Source organism: Sceloporus occidentalis, unplaced genomic scaffold (genome assembly GCF_023333645.1).
Source record: "Sceloporus occidentalis isolate IW3139 unplaced genomic scaffold, rSceOcc1.0.p SCAF_4, whole genome shotgun sequence".
NCBI lineage: Eukaryota > Metazoa > Chordata > Lepidosauria > Squamata > Phrynosomatidae > Sceloporus > Sceloporus occidentalis.
In genome coordinates this window covers 190,369,884-190,391,604 of record NW_028316984.1, presented here as the reverse complement: position 1 = coordinate 190,391,604, position 21,721 = coordinate 190,369,884, and the positions used below count along the sequence as shown (strand labels likewise).

At 42.1% G+C, this 21,721-nt stretch overlaps 1 protein-coding gene across 2 annotated transcripts; it reads left to right on the top strand.

Moving 5' to 3' along the window:
• The first annotated feature begins 1,080 nt into the window (after nucleotides 1-1,080).
• On the top strand, nucleotides 1,081-21,405 carry GPR132 (G protein-coupled receptor 132). 2 transcript variants are annotated; one of them, XM_089523622.1, is made up of 2 exons: nucleotides 1,081-1,193; nucleotides 19,943-21,405. In XM_089523622.1, exon 2 carries the CDS (start codon nucleotides 20,003-20,005, stop codon nucleotides 21,014-21,016), a length of 1,014 nt encoding a protein of 337 aa, XP_089379748.1. In that variant the 5' UTR covers nucleotides 1,081-1,193; nucleotides 19,943-20,002; the 3' UTR covers nucleotides 21,017-21,405. The 2 variants fall into 2 exon arrangements, with proteins under 2 accessions (XP_089379748.1, XP_089379750.1); XM_089523624.1 differs by lacking the exon at nucleotides 1,081-1,193 and adding an exon at nucleotides 11,123-11,163.
• Nucleotides 21,406-21,721: the final 316 nt, after the last annotated feature.

Sequence of the window (21,721 nt, the reverse complement as noted above, 5' to 3'; positions counted from 1 at the left end):
TTTACATTTTCCACCAATGGTTCCCCAGAATCATAACTCCTTGGGATGAGTATTCCTGAGCATGTACTGAATTTCTCCACCATCACAGAGCAGAACTTCAATACCACCACCACTACCCAGAATGTGCATAATGTTTTGTTTTGGTTTGTTTGTTTGTTTGTTTATAAAGTCTCCCTCACCCTTTTTGAAGTTTGTCTGGGTTTGTTGTGAAATTTGGTTGCTCCATACCTCACCTGTACTCTTCTCATATGGGACAGCCTTTAGACATTACTTGAAAGGTAGTCTGGGCTGAGACACCGCAGGCTGCATCTGCACTGCAGAATTAAAGAAGCTTGATACCATTTTAACTGCTATGGCACAATGTTATGGAATTCTGGGATTTGTAGTTTTGTGTGATATTTAGCCAGCATGGCCTAGTGGTTTGAGCATTGGACTATGTCTCTAGAGATCAGGGTTTGAATCCCTGCTCAGCAGTGGAAACCCACTGGGTGACCTTAAGCAAGTCACACTCTCTCAGCCTCAGAGGATGGCAATGGCAAAAACCCCTCTGAATAAATTTTGCCAAGAAACCCCTGTGACAGGCTTGCCTTAGGGTTGCCACAAATTGGAAACTACTTGAAGGCATATGGCAGCAACAACAACAGCAGAGTTCTGGTGCCCCCACAAACTACAAATCTCAGAATGCTATAAAATGGAGCTATAATAGTTAACAAACTACCATTCCCAGAATTCCATAGCATGGAGCCCTGGCAGTTAAAGCCATGTCAAACCAGATTCTTTCTGCAGTGTGGATGCAGCCTAAAATAACTAGAAAAGAGCATCTCTAGCTGTCTGGAACTCTAAGCAAGAGCATTTGGCACTGCAGCATTTGTACAGTATTCTTGACTTGTGGCCAAAGTCCATTATTGTTATTGTGATTATTTTTAAAACACTGCTAAATGTGTAATGATGAAACAATTGACTTGGTTGTGTAAGTGGTGGGGGTTTTTTCCTTTTTTCTTTTTCCCTTTGTTTCAAATGTGAGCTAACGCCACAACTGACTGTCACTTCCTGGCTCTGGTTTCATTCGCACATGTGTGGCAAGACAAGTCGATGCCAGCGCTTGGTGTGCGGCTCTTGATGCTCCATAGACTCCGTCAAGAAAAAAGGACATCTGCAAAGAGCTAGAAAATTGGACATTGCATCTTGTAGAAGTAAGCTATTTTTATTTATTTTTTAGTACAAGGTTTGGGGTTTTTTTCTTCCGATTTATTACTGATGTTGCACTCAGTGTTTTCTTAGCATTGCTCATGTGGAGGGAACCAGAGCTTAGGAAGGTTACTTTGGACTCCAAGTCCCAGAATCCCCCCAGCCAGGACATTACTGTCCCCAAAAAAGTACCCTTTGCAAGCTCTGTTGATTAAAAACTGGGCCCACACTTCACAACCTGCTACAATTCTGTAGTGTGAAAGCACCCTTTGTGTGATGCCAAATTGTACAGAGGGCCCTTAGCATCCGCTGGCATTTGGTTCCAGGACCCTCCATGGATACCAAAATGCACAGATGCTCAAGTCCCATTATATTCAGTGGGGTGGTAAAATGGTGTCCCTTACTTAAAATGGCAAAAATAGAGTTTGCGCATATATATATATATATATATATATATATATGCAAAACATGGATAGTTGAATCAGTGGGTAAGAAATCCATGGATACGGAGGGCTGACTGTATTTTTTTCCACAGTTAAAAAAATAAATCTCAAAATTCACCACTGCTCCTAACGTTCACATCCTTCTCTCTGCTGTCGCTGATCAATTTGTTTTGCATGGTTTCATGATATTTTAAAGCCTTACTGATCGGGCACACGTTTTGTTCAAGGAACGAGGGTATTCTGTTCTAATTGTTTCTGTTTTGGATTGGTTTTATATCATTTTGTACCCAATCTTTGCAGGACGAGTGTGGTAGACTCATAAGGAATTATCATCAGGAGTCCTCAGACTTAATAGTCTTACGAGAGATCGCCTCTTTAGCTGGCAACAGAGCTTGGAAAAGTCACTTTGGGACTATAAGTCAAGCCAAGCACTGGCCATGCTGGCTAGGGGATTCTAGAAGATATAGTCCAAAATACTATATCTTACTTTTCTTTCCCTTAGTTCAGGCTTGGGCAGACTTCCAGTTCCACCTTCTGCAATCTACTTTGTTAGCTGCAAAATAGAAGTCTGGTGGGGAAGTGAGGAGGAAGCTGCAGGCATACACCTAGAAGTAAGGAACCACATGTCTCTTGGTATGTGTTTAGCACCAGAAACGGTTCTTGCACACCAACTGAGCTCACAGTGCTTCACACAAAAATCCACTCATTCTTTCCTCCAAACCTTTTTGATTTTAGCACCTTAGGTCCATTCCACGCTACACAATTCTAGCCCCTTGACACTGCTTCCTACAGAATTATAGGATTTGTAGTCTGCTAACGCCCTACAACACTTTGGAAGAGCATTCCTGTTATTTTTGTTATTGATAATTGCTATAAAATTGATCTCAGTTTATGGCGAACATATCAATGCGACACTTCTAAATCATAGTTTTTTGTGGGGGTTTTTTGGGCTATGTGGCCATGTTCTAGAAGAGTTTCTTCCTGACGTTTCGCCAGCATCTGTGGCTGACATTTTCAGAAAATGCTGAATCAGTCCATCTTGCAGACTCGGGGCTGTGACTTCCATGCTTGAGTCTATCTACCTGTAATGCAGTCTTTCTCTTTTCCTACTGTCTTCTACCTTAGCAAGCATTGGAGAATTCTCGCTAAACTACTAATCCCAGAATTCCATAGGATGGAACCAAAGCGATTTAAAAAGGTTTGAACTGTGAAGTGTAAACAGGTGACTATCCAAAAGGCCTTTTGCTTGTAAAGTGCTTTTTGGAAGTCATACATAGGTGTCTAACGTACACAAATCCCTCTTCTATTGACCTGTGAAACTAGTGGTAAGATTCATCTTCTAAATATAACTTTTCTTGTCCTCTTTCAAGCATTTTTGGGTCTACAGAACAGGTTTTTTCTTTTGCTACTCCCTTTTATTTAACAGTTATACCTATAAAATTAAGAGTTAGCAAAACGTATTTTTCCTTCCTTTGCCCCTCCTCCAAATATGTTAGTTGCTTTGCTTTGTTTCCTGCTGCTGAGCTAAGGACCCCATAATATCATCAACATTATGTTTAAGGGCCAATATTATGTGTACATTTATAGCGCTATAAAAATAAACTATAATAATAATAATAATAATGGCACTACATTTCCATGGTTGTGGTAAGATTGCATGCTAATGTGAGACAAGAGGGTATGCTGACAGTAGCAGTGCTGCTAGTAGGTAGGATGACCAGATGTCCTAACTGCAAAGGAGGACAAAGCACCATTCAAGAACAATGTAGGACATTGCCAAGCTAAAAACATATAAATGTAAATTTGTGATTCTCAGTACAGCGCTTCATAAATAAAGGTTAATAATAATAATAATAATAAAATGCTCAAAATGGAGGACATTTTGAAATTCCTCATGAACAAAAGATTGACATGTAGGACAGGTCCTGGAAAAGGAGGACATCTGGTCATTTTGGCTCCCGGCTAGTAGGGTCTTTAATAGCAGATAGGATTTCCTGAGGAGCCAGCTGAAATGTACCAAACAGCTACTGAGTAGCAGTAGGGGCAAGAAGTGACACTGACGGAGGATCTCTCAGAGACAATGGCAGGAGCACCATAGCTAACACTTGTTAGTTATGCTCAGAGGGAGGCATGGTAAACCCATTCTGAATGTCTTTTACCATGGAAACTCCATGATGAGGCAGACTCTCAGGTCAGATGGCACTCAATAAACTACTGGGGTACAGCATGGGACAACTATGAGTAACACTGGCTAATGACACAACTGGACTCAAGCTAAGAACATTCAGCAGTTGATGTGCTTAGAGGTGAAAGGAAAGTCTGAAGCTGCTCAACACACATCATAGGAACATGAGATTTGACAAGTATGAAGATTGTAGGGAAATTTGGTCTAGGATCAAGAAATGAAGCAGGAGACCAACTGATTGAATTTTGCAAGGCCAACAGTTTGTTCATCACAAACAAACTCTTCAAGCAACCATGGAGGTGAATGTATACATGGATATCACCTGGAAACTGATATAGAAATAAAATAGACTACATGATCAGAAGGATTCACTCAGCAAAAGCAAGACACGGAGCAGATTATCAAGGCCCAGACAATGAACTGCTAATATCAAAATTAACTAAAGCTAAAGAAGAATACTAAACCAACTATCATGTCAGAATACATGCTGAAGATCATCTCCATAGTATTTAAAGATAATGTAAAAAAAAAATAGGTTTACAGTACTACGCGTAATTGACTCTGAGCCTGAAGAACTCTGGATTGAAGCCAGGGACATTATCAAGGAGGAATGCAAAAATATAATATCTGCATCCAGAAGAAGAAGCCGCCTCAATGGATGACAGATGAAAGTCTTCAAAAAGTTAAGAACAGAATGTGAAAAAGAAGCAAAAGTAAAAGGTGGCAGAAACAGTCAGAACTCTGAATGCAACTGTTCAGAAACTTATTTTCAGGGACAAAGAGAACTACTACAATAATCAATGCAGAGAAATAGAAGATAACAGCAACAAAGGAAAAACAAGTGACCTCTTCCACAAGATCAAAGGGAAATTTAAACTAAAAATCTGCTCGTCCTTTCCTCCAAACGTTTTAGCTTTGGCACCTTATATCCGTTCCACGCTACGCAATTCTAGCACCTTGACACCACTTCAACTGCCATGTATCCTACAGAATTATAGGATTTGTAATCTGCTAAGGCTCTAGAGCTCTTTGGAAGAGTATTCTTGTTATTTTGTGATGTTTTGGGGATGCTCTACAACCACCAGGGGAATGGCAACAATACACTGAATCATTTTTAAAAAGAGATCAAAGTATGACAGAGTCATTCAAAGAAAAAACACTTGAAAATGAATCTACAATTTTAGAAAAAAGATGAAGCTGCGCTCAAAGCACTTGGAAGAAGTAAAACACCAGGAACAGGTGGCACACCAATAAAGCTGCTTGAAGACACAGAATCTATTCTAATTTTAATTAAAATCTGTCAACAAATATGGAAAATAGAAGAATGACTCACAGATTGGAAACACTCAATATACACTCCAGTCCCCCCAAAAGGGGACACCCAGGATTGCAGTACCCATGGGACCATTGCATTAATCTCCCATGCCAGCAAAATGATGCTCAAAATTCTACAACAAAGACAGAATGAAAAATGCCAGGTGTCCAAGCTGGGTTTAGGAAAGGAAACGGCAGTAGGGATCATATTGCACATCTGCATTGGATAATGGAGCACACAAAAGAATTTCAGAAGAAAATCAGCCAATGCTTTATAGATTATAGCAAAGTTTTTGATTGGGTAGATCATGAAAAACTATGGATGGTTTTTAAAGAAATGGGTGTACTACAACATTTGATTGCCCTAGTGCATAACCAGTACTTAGGGTAAGAGGCTACTGTCAGGACAGAATACAGAGAAACAAAATGGTCTCCAGTAAGTAAGGGGGTCAGGCAAGGCTGCATTTTATTACCTTATTTGTTTAACTTGTACACTGAATGTATCATACATAAAGCAGGGTTAGAGTCAGAAGAAGGTTGCATGAAAATTGTAGAAAGGAACATTAACAATGGAGTTTATCACATGGGAGGCAAAGCACCCAAATCCCATAGATAAACAGGGTTTAAATCCGGTGAATATCCTGCAAGAGCGGGCTTGTTTTCAGACACATTGGGGGACTTTGACTTTAACCCAACATTAACCCGTGCAAAAAGTGGCAAAATTGCTCTGCTTTTTAACTTTGAAATTGCACAGGTTAATGTCAAGTTTATTCCAAAGTCATGTGATGTTGTCTGAAAACAATCCCACTCTTGCAGGATATTCACAGATTTAAACCCCGTTTATCCATGGGATTTGGACGCTTCCCTCCTGTGTGATAAACTCCAATTTAAGATATACAGATGATGCCATACCACTAGCAAAAATTAATAATGACTTGGAACAATTACTGAGGAGAGGATGGCAATGGCAAACCCCCTCTGAAGTAACTTGCCAAGAAAACACCATTATAGGGTCACCTTAGGGTCGCCATAAGTGAGAAACAATTTGAAGACAACAACAACAAAAAGTAGATGATGAAGATATTGAAATTGTTCAAGATTTCCCATACCATGGCTCAGTCATTAATCAGAATGGAGACTGCTATCAAGAAATCAGGCTAAGAAGACTTGGAAGGGCAGCTAAGAAGGAACTAGACAAGATGTTCAGGTGTAATCTAGGTAATTTAATACTAAACTTAGGATGGTCCATGCCATCGTATGTCCAGGTTCTATATATGGTTGTAAAAGATAGACACGAAAGAAAGCTGATAGGAAGAAAATCAACTTGTTTGAAATTTGGTTTTGGAAAAGAGTTCTAGGGATGTGTCAGTTAACAACAACAAGTTTAGGACTGGAGTAGGCAAAGTGGGTCTGCATGTGACTGTTTTAGTAACATCTAACGCCTCCAAACTCCTCAGACTAGTCTTTGTCTGCTCCCTCTCCAAAAAAACAAAAACAAAAAACCCTTATTGCACTTTGTAGAAGTTTCCAAGAGCAGCAATTCACCTTTGAAATAAGGTGCAGAGCCATCTATAGTTTTTAAATTTTTAAAATGCTCTTTTTCAAAACCAAAAATTGATGTCTGGACATTTGTTTCTGACGGTCTGTGGGCACCCATCAGAGGGTACCGGGGCAGAAAAGTGGCCTTTAGACCCGCCATAGTTAACCCATCCCTAGTTTGGTGTTTCTCTATTATAGTTTCCACTGGGAGAATAGCTCTGCTCATACAGTATATATCTTGTATATGCCTTGTGCATTGGCTTTCTGCCCATTTTTCTAGTCCGAAAGCTAACTCCCTGCCGTTTCCTTTCCCAGCTGTTACTGCCTCATGGTTTGCTTTGTGCATTCTGGCGTTTTATTTTAAAAAAAAAAAAAAAAGTGGGTGTTAGCTTGAGTCCTTCCTTTGGAGAATTTACATCAACTAACATCCACGGCATCTACAGGAAGTCTGTGTTTCTCATGCAAAGCTTAACTGAGTTGGGAAGTCACATTATATCAGCTTTTCCATCCAGGAAGCAGGGACGTAGCCAGGATTTTAGGAAGGGGGGGGGGGGTCCAGACTAAGTGCCACCATTATAATGGGGCTTGGGTGCAGTGGCACAGCAGCACATACCATTCATTTTTCTAATGGAAGGGGGGGGGTCTGGGCCCCAAGATCCCCCCCCCCCCTTGGCTACGTCCCTGCAGGAAGGCTAGGAAGATGGGGTCAGTCCAGGACCTGAAGATATGAAAGTCCCTACACAGATTCTGCAAGAGACTCAACACATGTGGCAGTTGGGGATGTGAAGAAAAGTCATCATTGGCTGCATCCGCACTGCAGAAATAATCCGGTTTGACTCCACTTTAACTGCCATGGGTCAAGGTTATGGAATTCTGGGAGCTCTGGTCCCACAACAAACTACAGTTCCCAGAATTTCATAACCTTGACCACGGGCAGTTAAAGTGGAGTCAAACCAGATTATGTCTGTCTGCAGTGTGGATGCAGCCATTGTCTAGATTTTATTCAACAGTAGCTGTCATAACTCAGCAAGTTGAGCATTCTCCAACTTGCTTGCAAGTTCTCCCCTCCAGAGTGGTTTCTCTACTTTGTAAGAGTAAGGATTACATAGAGAAACTAGGGATGGAATGGAAATTCTAACATGTTCACAATTCTGTCTTCAGAGTTGGAAATTCTGACATGTTCCTTATCCAACTGTCCCATTTTGGCAGAGACGATCTTGACTAATACTCTCACATATCCCACTTTTTCAATGCCTTTTCAAATGTCTCAGTTTCTCTCGCCTCCTCCCACTTTCCCTTTTTGTCTTCCGCTTACCAATTTTTTTACAAATTAAGTTGATTTACAGTACCATCTGCACCTAGGAATAATGCAGTGTGATGCAATTTTAACTGCCATGATTCCCTCCTACAGAATTCCAGGATTTGTAGTTTTGTGAGGCACCAGCACTCTTTGGCAGAGACTAAAGACCTTGTAAAACTACAGATCCCAGGATTCCATAGGATGGAGCTACAGTACTTAAAGTGGTTATGTTCACTGTAGGAAGGTGAGGTATAAATAAAGGGAGGGTGCGGGATGGGGCATCTTAAGGGCCACATTCTGCCCATCCTCAGTCAAGAATATTTCATCATTAAATCTTTGCATCCATTTTTGTGTCTGTCTCACTGGCTTTCTGCAAATTGCTCCAACTGCAAGAACTCTGTCCAGATTCAGTGTCACAGATAAGGTAATAAGACCAATTTTGAAACTGACTAGCTTACCCTGAGAACATCCATTGATTCACAGGAATGATGATGTTACAAACACTGTATCCACACTACAGAAATAAACCAGGTTGACCCCACTTTAACTGCCAAGGCTTAATGCAATGGAATTCTGGGAACTGTAGTTTTGTGAGACATTTAGCCATGAAATGAAATATATTTCATTTCATTTCATTTCATTTGACATTTAGCCTTCTCTGTCAGAGAGCTCTGGTGCTACAATAAACTACAGTTCCCAGAATTCCATAGCATTGAGCCATGGCAATTAAAGTGGAGTCAACCTGGATTATTTCTGCAGTGCAGATGCAGCCAACGACTCGGTTCTTTTCAGAGACAAGAAATGGCACACATGCAATAGAGGAGGGGAAACATTCACTCTGTTCATGTGATTTTTTTTGCCCTGTTTCTATAGCTCCAAAATGTCTATAAAATGCTACTGTCATGATATAAAGTTTGTCCATCAGAGGCATTGTTATAAGTAAGTAGGACTGAAAATAATTCAGTCTTTGTGTGGTACCTTCCTATCCAGCTTCAGGGCTTAATCCAACTCGGTGTCCTACTCAGGAGATATGGTAGGCTTAATATTTTAGTCCAATCCAACACCGCCTTTCTCCCAGAGTGGGACCCCAGGCTGCTTCCAAAATGCTTTAGAGCAAAAAAGAAATAAAATACGTTTGTTCATAGGTGCATCCAAATATGATGGAAATGCCCTCCACTATTGGTGTCATTTGGAGGCATTTTCGAGACCCCTATGGGACATTAAAAATAGCCCTAGGTGCCACATGCAGCCCACATCCCACATTTTTCATCTGAAGGCATTTGGTAAAAATCCATGTCTTCCAAAAGCTATACTAACAGAGACAGGGGCTTAAACGTGACTGAGTAGGACATAATACATTTCCCTGATGTTTCTACATCCTCTTTCCCAGGTTGAGAGTTGTGTCCTTAGATCCTCATTTTTAAAATAATAAAAATAAAAATAGGAACTGGTTCCTTTCACAAGAGAAGGGGACCTTAAGTATGTTATTACAAAAGCAGCCTGTCTGTGTGTGCCAGAGGGAGTTTCCTTCTTGACTAAAAAAAAATGATTTAAAAAAAAAACTTTCTAGAGATAAGGGGAGCAAGTGTGGTGTAGTGGTTTGCGTGTTGGAATAAGACTCTGGTGACCAAGGTTCGATTCCCAGCTCAGCCATAGAATCATAGAATCATAGCGTTGGAAGAGACCACAAGGGCCATCCAGTCCAACCCCCTGCCATGCAGGAAATCCAAACCAAAGCATCCCCGACAGATGGCCATCTACCCTCTGTTAAAAGACCTCCAAGGAGGGAGACTCCACTACACTCCGAGGGAGTGTGTTCCACTGTCGGACAGCCCTTATTGTCAGGAAGTTCTTCCTAATGTTGAGGTGGAATCTCTTTTTCAGTAGCTTGCATCCATTGTTCCGGGTCCTAGTCTCTGGAGCAGCAGAAAATAAGCTTGCTCCCTCCTCAATATGACATCCCTTCAAATATTTAAACAGGGCTATCATATCACCTCTTAACCTTCTCTTCTCCAGGCTAAACATCCCCAGCTCCCTAAGTCGTTCCTCATAGAACATGGTTTCCAGACCTTTCACCATTTTAGTCCCCCTCCTTTGGACATGCTCCCGCTTCTCAATGTCCTTTTTGAATTGTGGCACCCAGAACTGGACACAATATTCCAGGTGGGGCCTGACCAGAGCAGAATATAATGGCATTATTACTTCTCTTGATCTAGACGCTATACTTTTATTGATGCAGCCTAAAATTGCATTGGCCTTTTTAGCTGCTGCGTCGCACTGTTGACTCATGTTCAACTTGTGGTCTACTTGGACTCCCAAATCCCTTTCCCATGTAGTTTCATTCAGCCAGGTGTCGCTCATTCTATATCTGTGCATTTCATTTTTCTGCCTGAAGTGCAGTACCTTACATTTCTCTGTGTTGAATTTGATTTTGTTAGCTTTGGCCCAGCTTTCTAGTCTATTCAGATCATCTTGAATTTTGATCCTGTTCTCTGGAGTATTAGTTATTCCCCCTAGTTTGGTGTCATCTGCAAATTTGATAAGTATCCCCCCAATTTTGTCCTCCAAGTAATTGATAATGATGTTGAATAGCACTGGGCCCAGGACAGAGCCCTGTGGGACCCCACTGGTCATTTCTCTCCAGGATGAAAAGGAGCAGCACCCTTTGCGTTCGGTCGGTCAACCAATTACAAATCCATGTAACGGTTGCCTTGTCTAGCCCACATTTTACAAGCTTGTTTGCAAGAAATGTCATGGGGAACTTTGTCAAAGGCCTTACTAGATATACTCTATCCACAGCATTCCCTTCATCTACCAAGCTGGTAATTTTATCAAAGAAAGAGATCAGATTTGTCTGGCATGACTTGTTTCTCTGAAACCCATGTTGACTTTTTGTGATTATGGCATTGCTTTCTAGATGTTCACAGACTCTCTGTTTAATGATCTGCTCCAGAATCTTTCCTGGTATAGATGTCAGACTAACTGGACGATAATTGTTGGGGCCTCTTTTTTCCCCTTTTTGAAGATGGAGACGTTTGCCCTCCGCCAGTCTGCTGGGACTTCTCCTGTTCTCCAGGAGTTTTCAAAGGTTATTGCCAATGGCTCCGATATTACATTTGCCAGCTCTTTTAATACCCTTGGATGTACAGTAGTTCATCTGGTCCTGGAGACTGATATTCATTTAGATTAACAAGGTATTCCTCTACTATCTCTTTGCTTATTCTGTGCTGAAATTCCCCTATTCTGTCCTCTGCTCCATTATCCTCAGGTTGAGCACCCTTTTCCTTTTCTGAGAAGACTGAGACAAAGAAGGTGTTGAGTAATTCTGCCTTTTCTCTGTCCTCTGTTAGCATTTTGCCATCTTCTCCACAGAGTGGCCCTACCATTTCCTTCTTCTTCCTTTTGCTGCGGACATACCCAAAACCCATGAAACCCACTGGATGACCTTGGGTAAGTCACACCCTCTCAGCCTTGGGAAGGCAATGCAAACCTTTTCTGAACAAATTTTGCCAACAAAACCCCATGATAAGTCACCATAAGTCAGAAACAACTTGAAGCTACACAATACACACAACACAGAGAGATAAGCAATTTTAATTGGGACACAGTGGGCTGACAGATGGTTAAATTCCCTCTTTCCATCTGTCATGTCCTCATCCTGGTAGAAGATTGCCACTGACAGTGGTTTCGACCATGCATTTTAAGAAAAATTACGCTTTTGGACCACAAATCTTGGAATCCCGTAGGCAGCATGGGCTAGTGGCTCAGTTGGAGTTAAAGTTGCCGAAACTAATTTTAGCAAACTATGGTTTAATGTCCCATTTAATTTGGCATGTAATTTGAAGTCTGGGGAAAATGAGCAGGGCCACCCTTTTCATTGGATAGAATGAGACAACACTGTGTCAGACAGAGCTGCATGCACTACATCAGGGGTAGGCAACCCTTTTGAGCCGGGGACCGGGTTGCTGTCCCTCAGACAACTGGGGGGCCGAAGCCAAAAAACAAATAATTAAATAATTTTTTAAAAATTAAATAAATAAATAAACCGGGACAAATGTAGGACAAAATTTTCAAATGGAGGGCACTTTTTACATAAAAAATGGAGGACACGCGAAAAAATTTGCTGATTTTTTTTAAAAAGTTAAGATAAATGCATGTTTCTGAGGCTTCTATAGACAATTGCCCCACCATGCCCCTTGCGCGAGACGCCAAAGGCCCCGGCAGCAATCGGCGGCAGGACCGGGTTGGGGCCGGTCCCAAGGCCTCGCCGGGCCGCATCCGGCCCGCGGGCCGCAGGTTGCCTACCCCTGCACTACATACTTGGCCCTTCATGCTTCCCACTCTGCCTTGTCCCATTGTCAGTACTGAAGTGAGATTTTTGAAAACCAGTCTTTCTAGTGCAGTGGAGAGGGCCTGGGTGGGTGTCACCCCTTTCTGGAGTGACATCCGGTGTGGGTCGCAACCCTCCCTCAGTGATGCTACTGCTACCATCTCCTCTGCCGCCTCAACCTTTCATGTGCAAATATAGAAGTGGCAATGGCCCAGGCCTGTTTGTTCCTCTCACCTACAGCAAAAGGAGCGTTTGATGGCCAGCTGCTCAGTTCCTGCTCCCAGGGTGACCAGGTGCAAAGTGAGAATCTTCTCTCCAGTGAGGAAGGAGTTTTAGTCCTTCTTTGCTAGAGCAGAGCGGTTCAGCCAGCTTCCCACTTTTCTCCCTGATGAGGAAGGACTCTCGATCCAAGAGAGGCAAAAGACTCTCTCAATGAATCGACCCTGAATATTTGTTGTTGTTGTATGCCTTCAAGTCATTTCTGACTTAGGCAACCATAAGGCAACAATCTTCTCGTTTCTTAGTGCTTTCAATTTTTTTCTTGTTGTGTGCCTTCAAGTTTTTTCCAGCTTATGGGGAACCTATCATGGGGTTTTCTGGTTCCAGAATTATTTTTGTTTCCAGTGAATCAAATCACTTCATGATATAGCCTCCGTTTTGATACAGGCTGAATCTCCCCCTTCCAGAATTCTAAAATCCAAAATATTACAAAAACCAAAACTTATTTCATGGGTGCCTGAGAGAGAGAGAGAGAGAGAGATCTGAATTCATGAATGAATTCTGTGTTTAGCCTTGGGTCTCATCTCCAAGAAACTTCATGATGTACATATATGCAAATACAGGTATTCCAAAATAAAAAAATCCAGAATCCAAAAGACCTCTGGTCTCAATATTTTGGATAAGGGAACTCAACCTATAGTTTGCTTTTAGGAACAGTTCAGGCTTGATTTTCTCTTCGTACCATGATAGTAGAGAGCCAGCATAGTGTAGTGCTTTGAATATTGGACTCTAACTCGGGAGACCCAGGTTCGAATCCTGGCTCAGCTGTGGAAAAACACTGGGTGACTTTGGGCAAGTCACACACTCTCTCAGATTCAAAGGATGGCAATGGCAAACCCCCTCTGAAAAACAACTTGCCAAGAAACCTGCATGATAGGTTCACCTTAGGATTGTCACAGGTTGGAAACAACATGAAAGCACACAATACACACCATGTTGATTGGGAAATTTTAGCAGCTATATGTGTTGTTTTTATTTTCCTCCGAGGCCCCTTAGAAGCTGGCGTGCGCGCTCTAGGGCCTGGGAAGCCGACGCGCACGCTCTGGGGCCGCAGGCAGGCCTCTCAGGCCTCCGGAGGCCTGGGAAGCAGGCAGCCCTGCGCCAGCTTCTAAGGGGCCTCCAGAAGCCCCTTGAAGCCAGCGTGCACATGCACGGCCGGCTGCCGGCTTCCAAGGAATAGGGGTAGCCTTATATGGTGAGTATATCTTAAACTCTGTTTTTTAATATTAAAAGTTGGGGGTTGTCTTATACGCCCGGTCGTCTTATACACCGGAAAATACGGTAACAATTTCAATTGACCAGACCAATATCTTGATCAGAATTAATGGTGCTAAATCTGCATTGCAGAAATAATGCAGTTTGACACCACTTAACGGCCATGGCTTAATGCTATGGAAATCTAGGATTTGTAGTTTTGTGAGCTATTTAGCCTTCTCTCTCAGAGAGCTCTGGTGCCACAATAAACTGCAAATCCCAGAATTCCATAGCATGGGGCCATGGCAGTTAAAGCAGAGTCAAGCTGCATTGTTTCTGCAGTGCAAATGCAGCTGATATTTGAGGCTGGGGGGGGGGGGGGGAACCTACTCACCTCATTTTTATTTCTTTATGCCCTGATAACAACTTCTACTTATTCTTACACAAAACAGGAGAGCAAATATAAATGAGAAAAGGAAATGAGCATGGGTGTAGCTAAGATCTGGCAGAGATAACGGGATGTTTACCTGAACTGAAGCCCCAGTCAGCAAAAGCCTGTCTCTCCAGCTTCAATAATGGTGACAAGAATTGCCTAAACAACTTTGGTGTTCACTTTGCAAGAAACAACAGAGCAAGGCAGAGGAGAACCACAACCAACTCTGGTCACCTCAGTCAGGGAAAGTTTGCAGAACCGATTGCTACCACCATAACCAAGATAGGAGAAACGATCCAAAGACATGGTAGATAACAGGAGAATATCTTTCCAGTTGTGAAGGGGGCTGGTTTTGGAAATGAAGTTGCAGGCATGACCGTTGGTTTCATGATATTCCAGAATGTGTCCAGTAAGGCAGTTCCCCTCCATTCTTAAGGCAAAGGTGGGCTTGGAGCACAGTTGAGAGCCCAGTATTTACTGGTTCAATTTCATAACACAAAAGAGAGTAATGCTTTCAGCCTGAGGTGGTTGTTTGCCTTCAAGTCGTTTCTGACTTACAGCAACCCTAAGGCGAACCTGGGATGGGAGCCAGCATGGCAAAGTGGTTTGAGCGTTGGACTGGGCATAAGCCACTGCAAGTGATGGAGGTCTGTTTCAATTCCCAGCTCAGCCACAAAACCTGCTGGGTGACCTTGAGCAAGTCACATGCTCTCAGCCTCAAGGAAAGGCAATGGCAAACCTCCTCAAGTAGACCACAAATTGAACAGTGCAATGCGGCAGCTAAAAAGGTCAATGCAATTTTAGGCTGCATCAATAAAAGTATAGTGTCTAGGTCAAGGGAAGCAATAGTGCCACTGTATTCTGCTTTGGTCAGGCCTCACCTGGAATATTGTGTCCATTTCTGGGCACCACAATTCAAAAAAGATGTTGAGAAACTGGAGCGTGTCCAAAAGAGGGTGACTAAAATGGTGAAGGGTCTGGAAACCATGCCATATGAGGAGAGACTTAGGGAGCTGGGGATGTTTAGCCTGGAGAACAGAAGGTTAAGAGATGATATGATAGCCCTGTTTAAATATTTGAAGGGATGTCATATTGAGGAGGAGGCAAGCTTGTTTCCTGCTGCTCCAGAGAACAGGACCCAGAACAATGGAAAAGAGATTCCATTTGAACATTAGGAGGAACTTCCTGACAATAAGGGCTGTTCCATGGTGGAAAACACTCCCTCAGAGTGTGCTGGAGTCTCCTTCCTGGAGGTCATTAAATAGAGGCTGGATGGCCATCTGTCGGGGATGCTTTGATTGAGAGTTCCTGCATGGCAGGGGGTTGGGCTGGGTGGCCCTTATGGTCTCTTCCAACTCTATGATTCTGTGATTTTATGATTCTAATCTTACCAAGAACCCCCCATGATTGGTTCACCTTTGTTTCGCCATAAGTAAAAAATGACTTGAAAGACACACAACAGCACCAAAAGGCAAACCTATCCTGGGTTTTTCTTGACAAGATTTGTTCAGAGGAGGTTTGCCATGGCCTTCCCCTGAGGCTGAGGAAATGTGACTTGTGGGTTTCATGGTCGAGCTGGGAATCAAACCCTGGTCTCCAGAGCCATAGTCCAACACTGAAGGCACTACACTATACACCACCCTGAGGGCTAAACCCATTTTAGAGAAGTTTTTGAGGGACACAGTCCAGTGGTCAGGGGGCAGAATATGAGATCAAAAAACCCAGGATGTTTTTAAACTTAAACCAGTGGTGGGTGCCTCTCCAGATAGTGTTAAATCTCAGGAGCCTTAGGCAGCATAGCCAATAGTGAGAAATGCTGTGAATTGTAGTTCAACAAGAATCACAGGATGGAAAATAATGTTTACCTCTCATTAAAACTTTTACTAAGTTGAAGGCTTAGGAGAAGCAATTTCAACATTTGGAATGGGAAAATGCCAGTACAATAGCTGAGAAAACACTAACAGAGCAAGATAGGACTATCCCCCATATCTCACAACCATAATCCTTTGATAGCACTTTAACTGCTCTAACTTCTGGGAATATCAGAACTTGTACTTTCACAAAGCACTAGAACTCTCTGGCAGAAAATTCTAAATACTTTGTGAAACTATATGTTCCAGGATTCCATAAAATGGAGCCACAGGTGTTAAAGTGTTATCAAAATGCTATAATTGTGTTGTGTGAAAAGACCATATATATATGGTGGACCCTTTTCTTTCCTGGTTTGTAAATTGCGGGGTAGGGAGAGGTGGGATTTGTTTGTTTGTTTGTGGTATTTCTGTATCTTCTCCCAGCCCACAAATAAGCCCACAATGAACAAGTAAAAACAAGTAAAACATTATAAAGATAAAAAGCATTTTAAAAACATTAACATACTCTTTAAAATGTTAAAAAGCAGTCTAAGAGTTGTCATCAAATATTATTTTAAAACAGTTAAATGAGAACAGTTTCAGTTGCTGAATGCTACCCCAGGGGAATCTGTAGGGGATGGAGCCAGCTTATCTTCCTTGGGCAGGGAGTTCCACAGTTGACATGCTGCCACAGAGAAAACCTTGTTATATATACATTCCAACCTAACTTCTTGAGGTGTTTGCAACTGGGCCTCCTCTGAAGATCTCAAATTTCAGGCAGGCTCATACAGGAGGAGGTGGTGTTTCAGATATCCTGGCCCCAAGCCATTAAGGGATCTGTCTGTCAAAACCAGCATCTTGAATTGGTCCCAGATTAAATGGTCAGTGTAGGTGCACCATTGATGATAGTATTGAAAGAGGACTGTCTGACCTTTATGTCCTTCAGAGTCCGATTTTGTTCCCCATACTATTTAACATTTACATTAATCTGCTGGGGTAGATCTGGAGTTTTGGGAGTCGGTACCACCTCATACTCTTGACAACTTTATTTCTCTTTTCTGTCTAAATCAATTTAAACCTGAAGAAGTTATTTAGGCTCCATTCTCACTAGCCCATTTGCTCTGGATAGAACTGGGAAGATCTGGTTGCCCCCGTACCAAATCTCCCCAGGTAGAAGTTCTGACTACCCTTTACCTTGATCAATGCAATTTGCCCCTCTGAAGTTCACATTTGCAGTACCACTTTAAAATGGAGCCTTCTTTGTTGTCAATCAAATTCACTTCTGCTTTCGTCAAAGATCCTACAGCCATTGGCCAACTGAATGAGTACTTTCCCGCCTCCTTTTAAAAAAAAACTGATGGCAGTATGCGCATATTCTGTCAACTTGTCAAATTTAAAAACCTCCAGGTGTGTGTGTGTGTGTTGTGTGTATTTGGGTCATTACAGATTATGGCAACCCTAAAACGACCCCATCCTGGGGTTTTCCTGGCAAGATTGGATCTGAGGAGATTTGCCATTACCATCCCCTGAGGCTGAGAGAGTGTGACTCCCCCAGAGTCATGGTTTTCCACAGCCTTTCCTCTGAATGCCAGCTTCTAGCTTCCCCTTTGCTTCCAGCCCAGCATTTCCTCCTCTTTGGAACCTCTTCCCTACCCTTCCCTTTAAGCCCAGTGCCACCTCCGAAGCCCTTATCTCCCCCTCATGCCATCCTCTTCCCTTCCAGCCAAAAGCATGCGCATAATCTGTCACAATAATAATAATAATAATAATAATACCTCACCTCAGAATGCCATCTCTACATCCTCTTTCTTTGCTTTCCCTCCGATTGCCACCCCAGAATGCCTTACATACACATATACACATGTAGCAAAAGCATTCACACATTGTATCAGTTTGCCAAATTTAAAAGGAAACACAAGCATTCGCATATTCTGTCACACACACAAATTTTTTTTTTTTAAATGCCACTAGCAAAGTGACATGCCGTGCCGGCAGCAAGCAAATGAAAGGGAAATGTAGCACAAGCAGACATATTCTACCAATATGTATCAACCTGTAGAACACGCATTCGCATAATCTGTCAAAAATAAAATTACAGAGAGAGAGAGAGAGCGCTGCCTGTGAGAGGGAGGCATGTTCTGCCCTCTGCCCTCCCTCTGACCTAAAACCCTCCCGGGGCCAAGTTCACATTTGCCGGCAGCAGGGAAGAAACAGGTTTTCCTAAAAGTCATGAAAAATAATCCACTTTCAGAAAAAATGCTCCAAGGGGGATTTGCCCTGGATCAAGTGTTTAAACTGGTGCCAGTGGGAACTTCCGACTTTTAATCCAGGTTACAATTCAGTACAAAAGGTAATCTGAATGGCCTCTTAGTTCTAAATCTGATGTCAATAATGAAGAACAGTTATGAGGGCAAACACATCCAGACAAGTCACAAGCATTCCTGATGAGGCAGAGGCAGGGAATATGGGCTCTGCCTATGCTGGATGGGATTACTCTTCCCCTGAAAACTCAGGTTGGCATACTGAGTGTACCTAGAGCCTCCATGCCAGGTTTAATCAGGACCCGGAGTACATTTGTGCAGTGAAAGCTAATGCACTAAACTGATTTGGACACATGGCTTTGTTACATCCCATTTCGTGCTAAAATTTGTGCTTCATAGGGTTGCCCTTGAGGGGTGTTCAGAACGTCAAGCAGGTAATTAGATGCTGTGATCAGATGATTTAAAATGCTAATTATAAAGCTCTATTGAACTTGACTCCAGTATTCACACTATGTCTATATGAAGGATTATATCACCCCATGTGCCTTGAGTCCCTGTATCAGGAGAAAATCAAGACATAAATAAATAGAATAAATTAAAATAAATATGAGCCTGCCCTGGTTTTAAGATCTTCAGCCCCTTCTATCAGCCTTGTCTTCTTCATTGGCAAATTGGATGAGGACATGCGACAGAGCCTTCTTAGTGTCTGTTCCTAAGAGGCTATGCTAACTCCATGCCTCTTAAATTCTTCCTCTCACAGGGAAAGATCTTTTTGTTATGGCAGGTTTTTAGCAACTATCTAGCTGAAAAGGAAAGGAGTTTTCATGGAGAGTTATTTTCTTTCTTTGATAGGCTTTTAAATAATTTTCGTTTTAAATTTGGTTGCTGTTTTAATATGATAAGCAGTTTAATTGTAATTTAATATTATAATGTGTTTGTTTTTCAGTCATTATACTGTGAACCACCTTGGGTCCCAGAATTGGGAGAAAGATAGCATACTAATAGTAATGGGAGTAGTTGTAAGAGTAATAGAGGAGGAAGAGTGGCAACTGTTCTAGTAATAATAATAGTAATAGTTGTAGATTATCATCATCATGATTATTAGATTACGAAACTACAAGGGACCCTTCGCATTCACTGAAGTTAGGGGCACAGGACCCTGTGAAAGTGGGGAAAACACGAATAAAAAAATAATGTTTCTATCAGAGAAAACATCTATCTAGGAATCTCTATGTCTTCTAGTGCAACTCTATGGTCAACATCTGCCAGAAGTTGACTCTAGAATCACATTGGAGGACCTACAACTGCCTGGATATGTGTTTTTTGCCCTAGTAATCTCTAGGTCCTCCAGCACAACTCGATGGTCAAATTTGGTAGAGTTGCATTGGAGGACCTAGGGATTCATAGCGAGAACATATTAATCATATCTACAAGTAATCAAATCCACAAAAATCAAAGCCCCAAATGTGGAGGGTTGACTGTAGTAGTAGTAATAGTTGTGATAATAAAATGTAGTAGTAGTTGTTGTAGTTGTAGTAGTAGCAGTACTAGTAGTAATGGAGCATGGCCATTTGAGAATTACCCTTTCTTAATATATGTAATGGTGTCCTTTTTTTCTTTTCTTAGACCCATAGAGAGCTCAAATGAAGGAAATGTTCACTGGATGATCCTGCACATGGTGGCAACATGTGCAATTCCACCGATATGCCATATGAAGAGAGCCGGCAACTCCTGGTTGTTGTGTACAGCATCATCTTTGCTGTGGGACTCCCAACCAACTTCTTAACAGCAATCCTCACCTTCATGCAGATAGGCAGGAAAAACGTCACTGCCATCTACCTCTTTGGCCTGTCACTGTGTGAGCTGATGTACTTGAGCACCCTCCCGCTCTGGATCACTTACGTGCAAAACAACCACCATTGGACAATGGGGATGCTATCATGCCAGGTAACTGGCTACATATTCTTCTGCAACATCTACATCAGCATCCTTCTCTTGTGCTGCATTTCCATTGATCGTTATGTGGCGGTCGTATATGCCTTGGAAAGCAGAGGGAAATGGTGTCGGTGCCAAACAACTGCCACCGTGATCACAGTTGTTCTCTTCAGCGTGGTTGCAGCAATCTATTGCCCTGTGTTTTTTGTGGAGAACATTCAAGAGAGGAACAGCACCACTTGCTTTGAAACATCCCTTAATACCCATTTGGCGTATTACAACACCACCCGGTTCTTTGTGGGCTTTGTTGTCCCTTTTCTGCTCCTGATTTTCATGAACTACAAAATCTTTCAAAGCATTAAAACCAGCTGTAGCCTCAGCCCAGTCCAGAAAGCTAAAGTGAAGCACCTGGCCATTGCTGTCATCTCCATTTTCGTCATCTGCTTTGCTCCCTACCATTGTGTTCTACTTGTACGAGCTGTCATCTTTTTTCTCTACCCAAATGAGAATTGTCATTTTGAAAAAGGCATCTACACCACATCAGTGGTGTTCCTGTGCTTTTCCACTGCCAATGCTGTGGCTGACCCCTTCATCTACGTGCTGGTCAGTGAAAATGCCAGAAGAGAAATATGCCGAACTTTCCAGTTTTGTGGAATTCAGTTCTCAAATAGTTCCAAGACAGAGAGTAGCAGGATCCATGATTCTCCTTCCCAAAGATCTCCGCTAGAGGAGACACGTTCAGTCGGAATGCAAGAGGAGAGGTAGCACCTCTCTCTTCTATGGAAACTCCATTGCAGTAAAAAAGAATTAGATGGTGGATTCAAGTTTTTCCTTGTGGCCTTAAGGCTGAGCAAAAGCCTGCCTGCATTGGGAATCAGTGTTGCACTGCATGTGCTGAATAACTTTCAGTAAATCCCGGTTGTTATTTATAATGGGATGATGTCATGATATTGTGATTTGCAGCTGGTTCTGTGCATTGTGGAGAACATAATGATATACTAGGAAGGGGACACACAGGATCAAAAGGTCCAAACTGTTGGGTCAGCCAACACAGTTCATGGGTGATAGATGATGTGATATGATTTGATTTGATTTGATTTAGGGAGCAAGACTAATATATAACAGTTCAAGAGAATTCTAAAAGCAAAAAGAAAATAAACACTGTTACTTTTCTGGTATTATTTCTTGTATCATGGTAACTCTTGTCCAAATGTTCATTCCGTCTTAAATAAATGATCCACTACTTCATGGTACCCCCTCCGGTATTCACAACACATGGCACTGAAAGCATGTCACATAGCTATATCTCTGTGAATGAGATTACTCACAAAGCCAGTTACGCTGCAATAGCTTTATCCTCAGTCTGCTTCATTTTGCTTCTTTTCATATTGCAGTTTCGTTTCTGTTGGTGCAAGGAAAGAATTCACTAATTCATTCATCCCTCCCTGTTGGCTATGCTGTCTAGGAATG

Excerpts from the sequence above, each read along its gene's own strand:
- GPR132 (XM_089523622.1), top strand. The coding sequence starts at position 20,003 with ATGTGCAATTCCACCGATATGCCATATGAAGAGAGCCGGCAACTCCTG.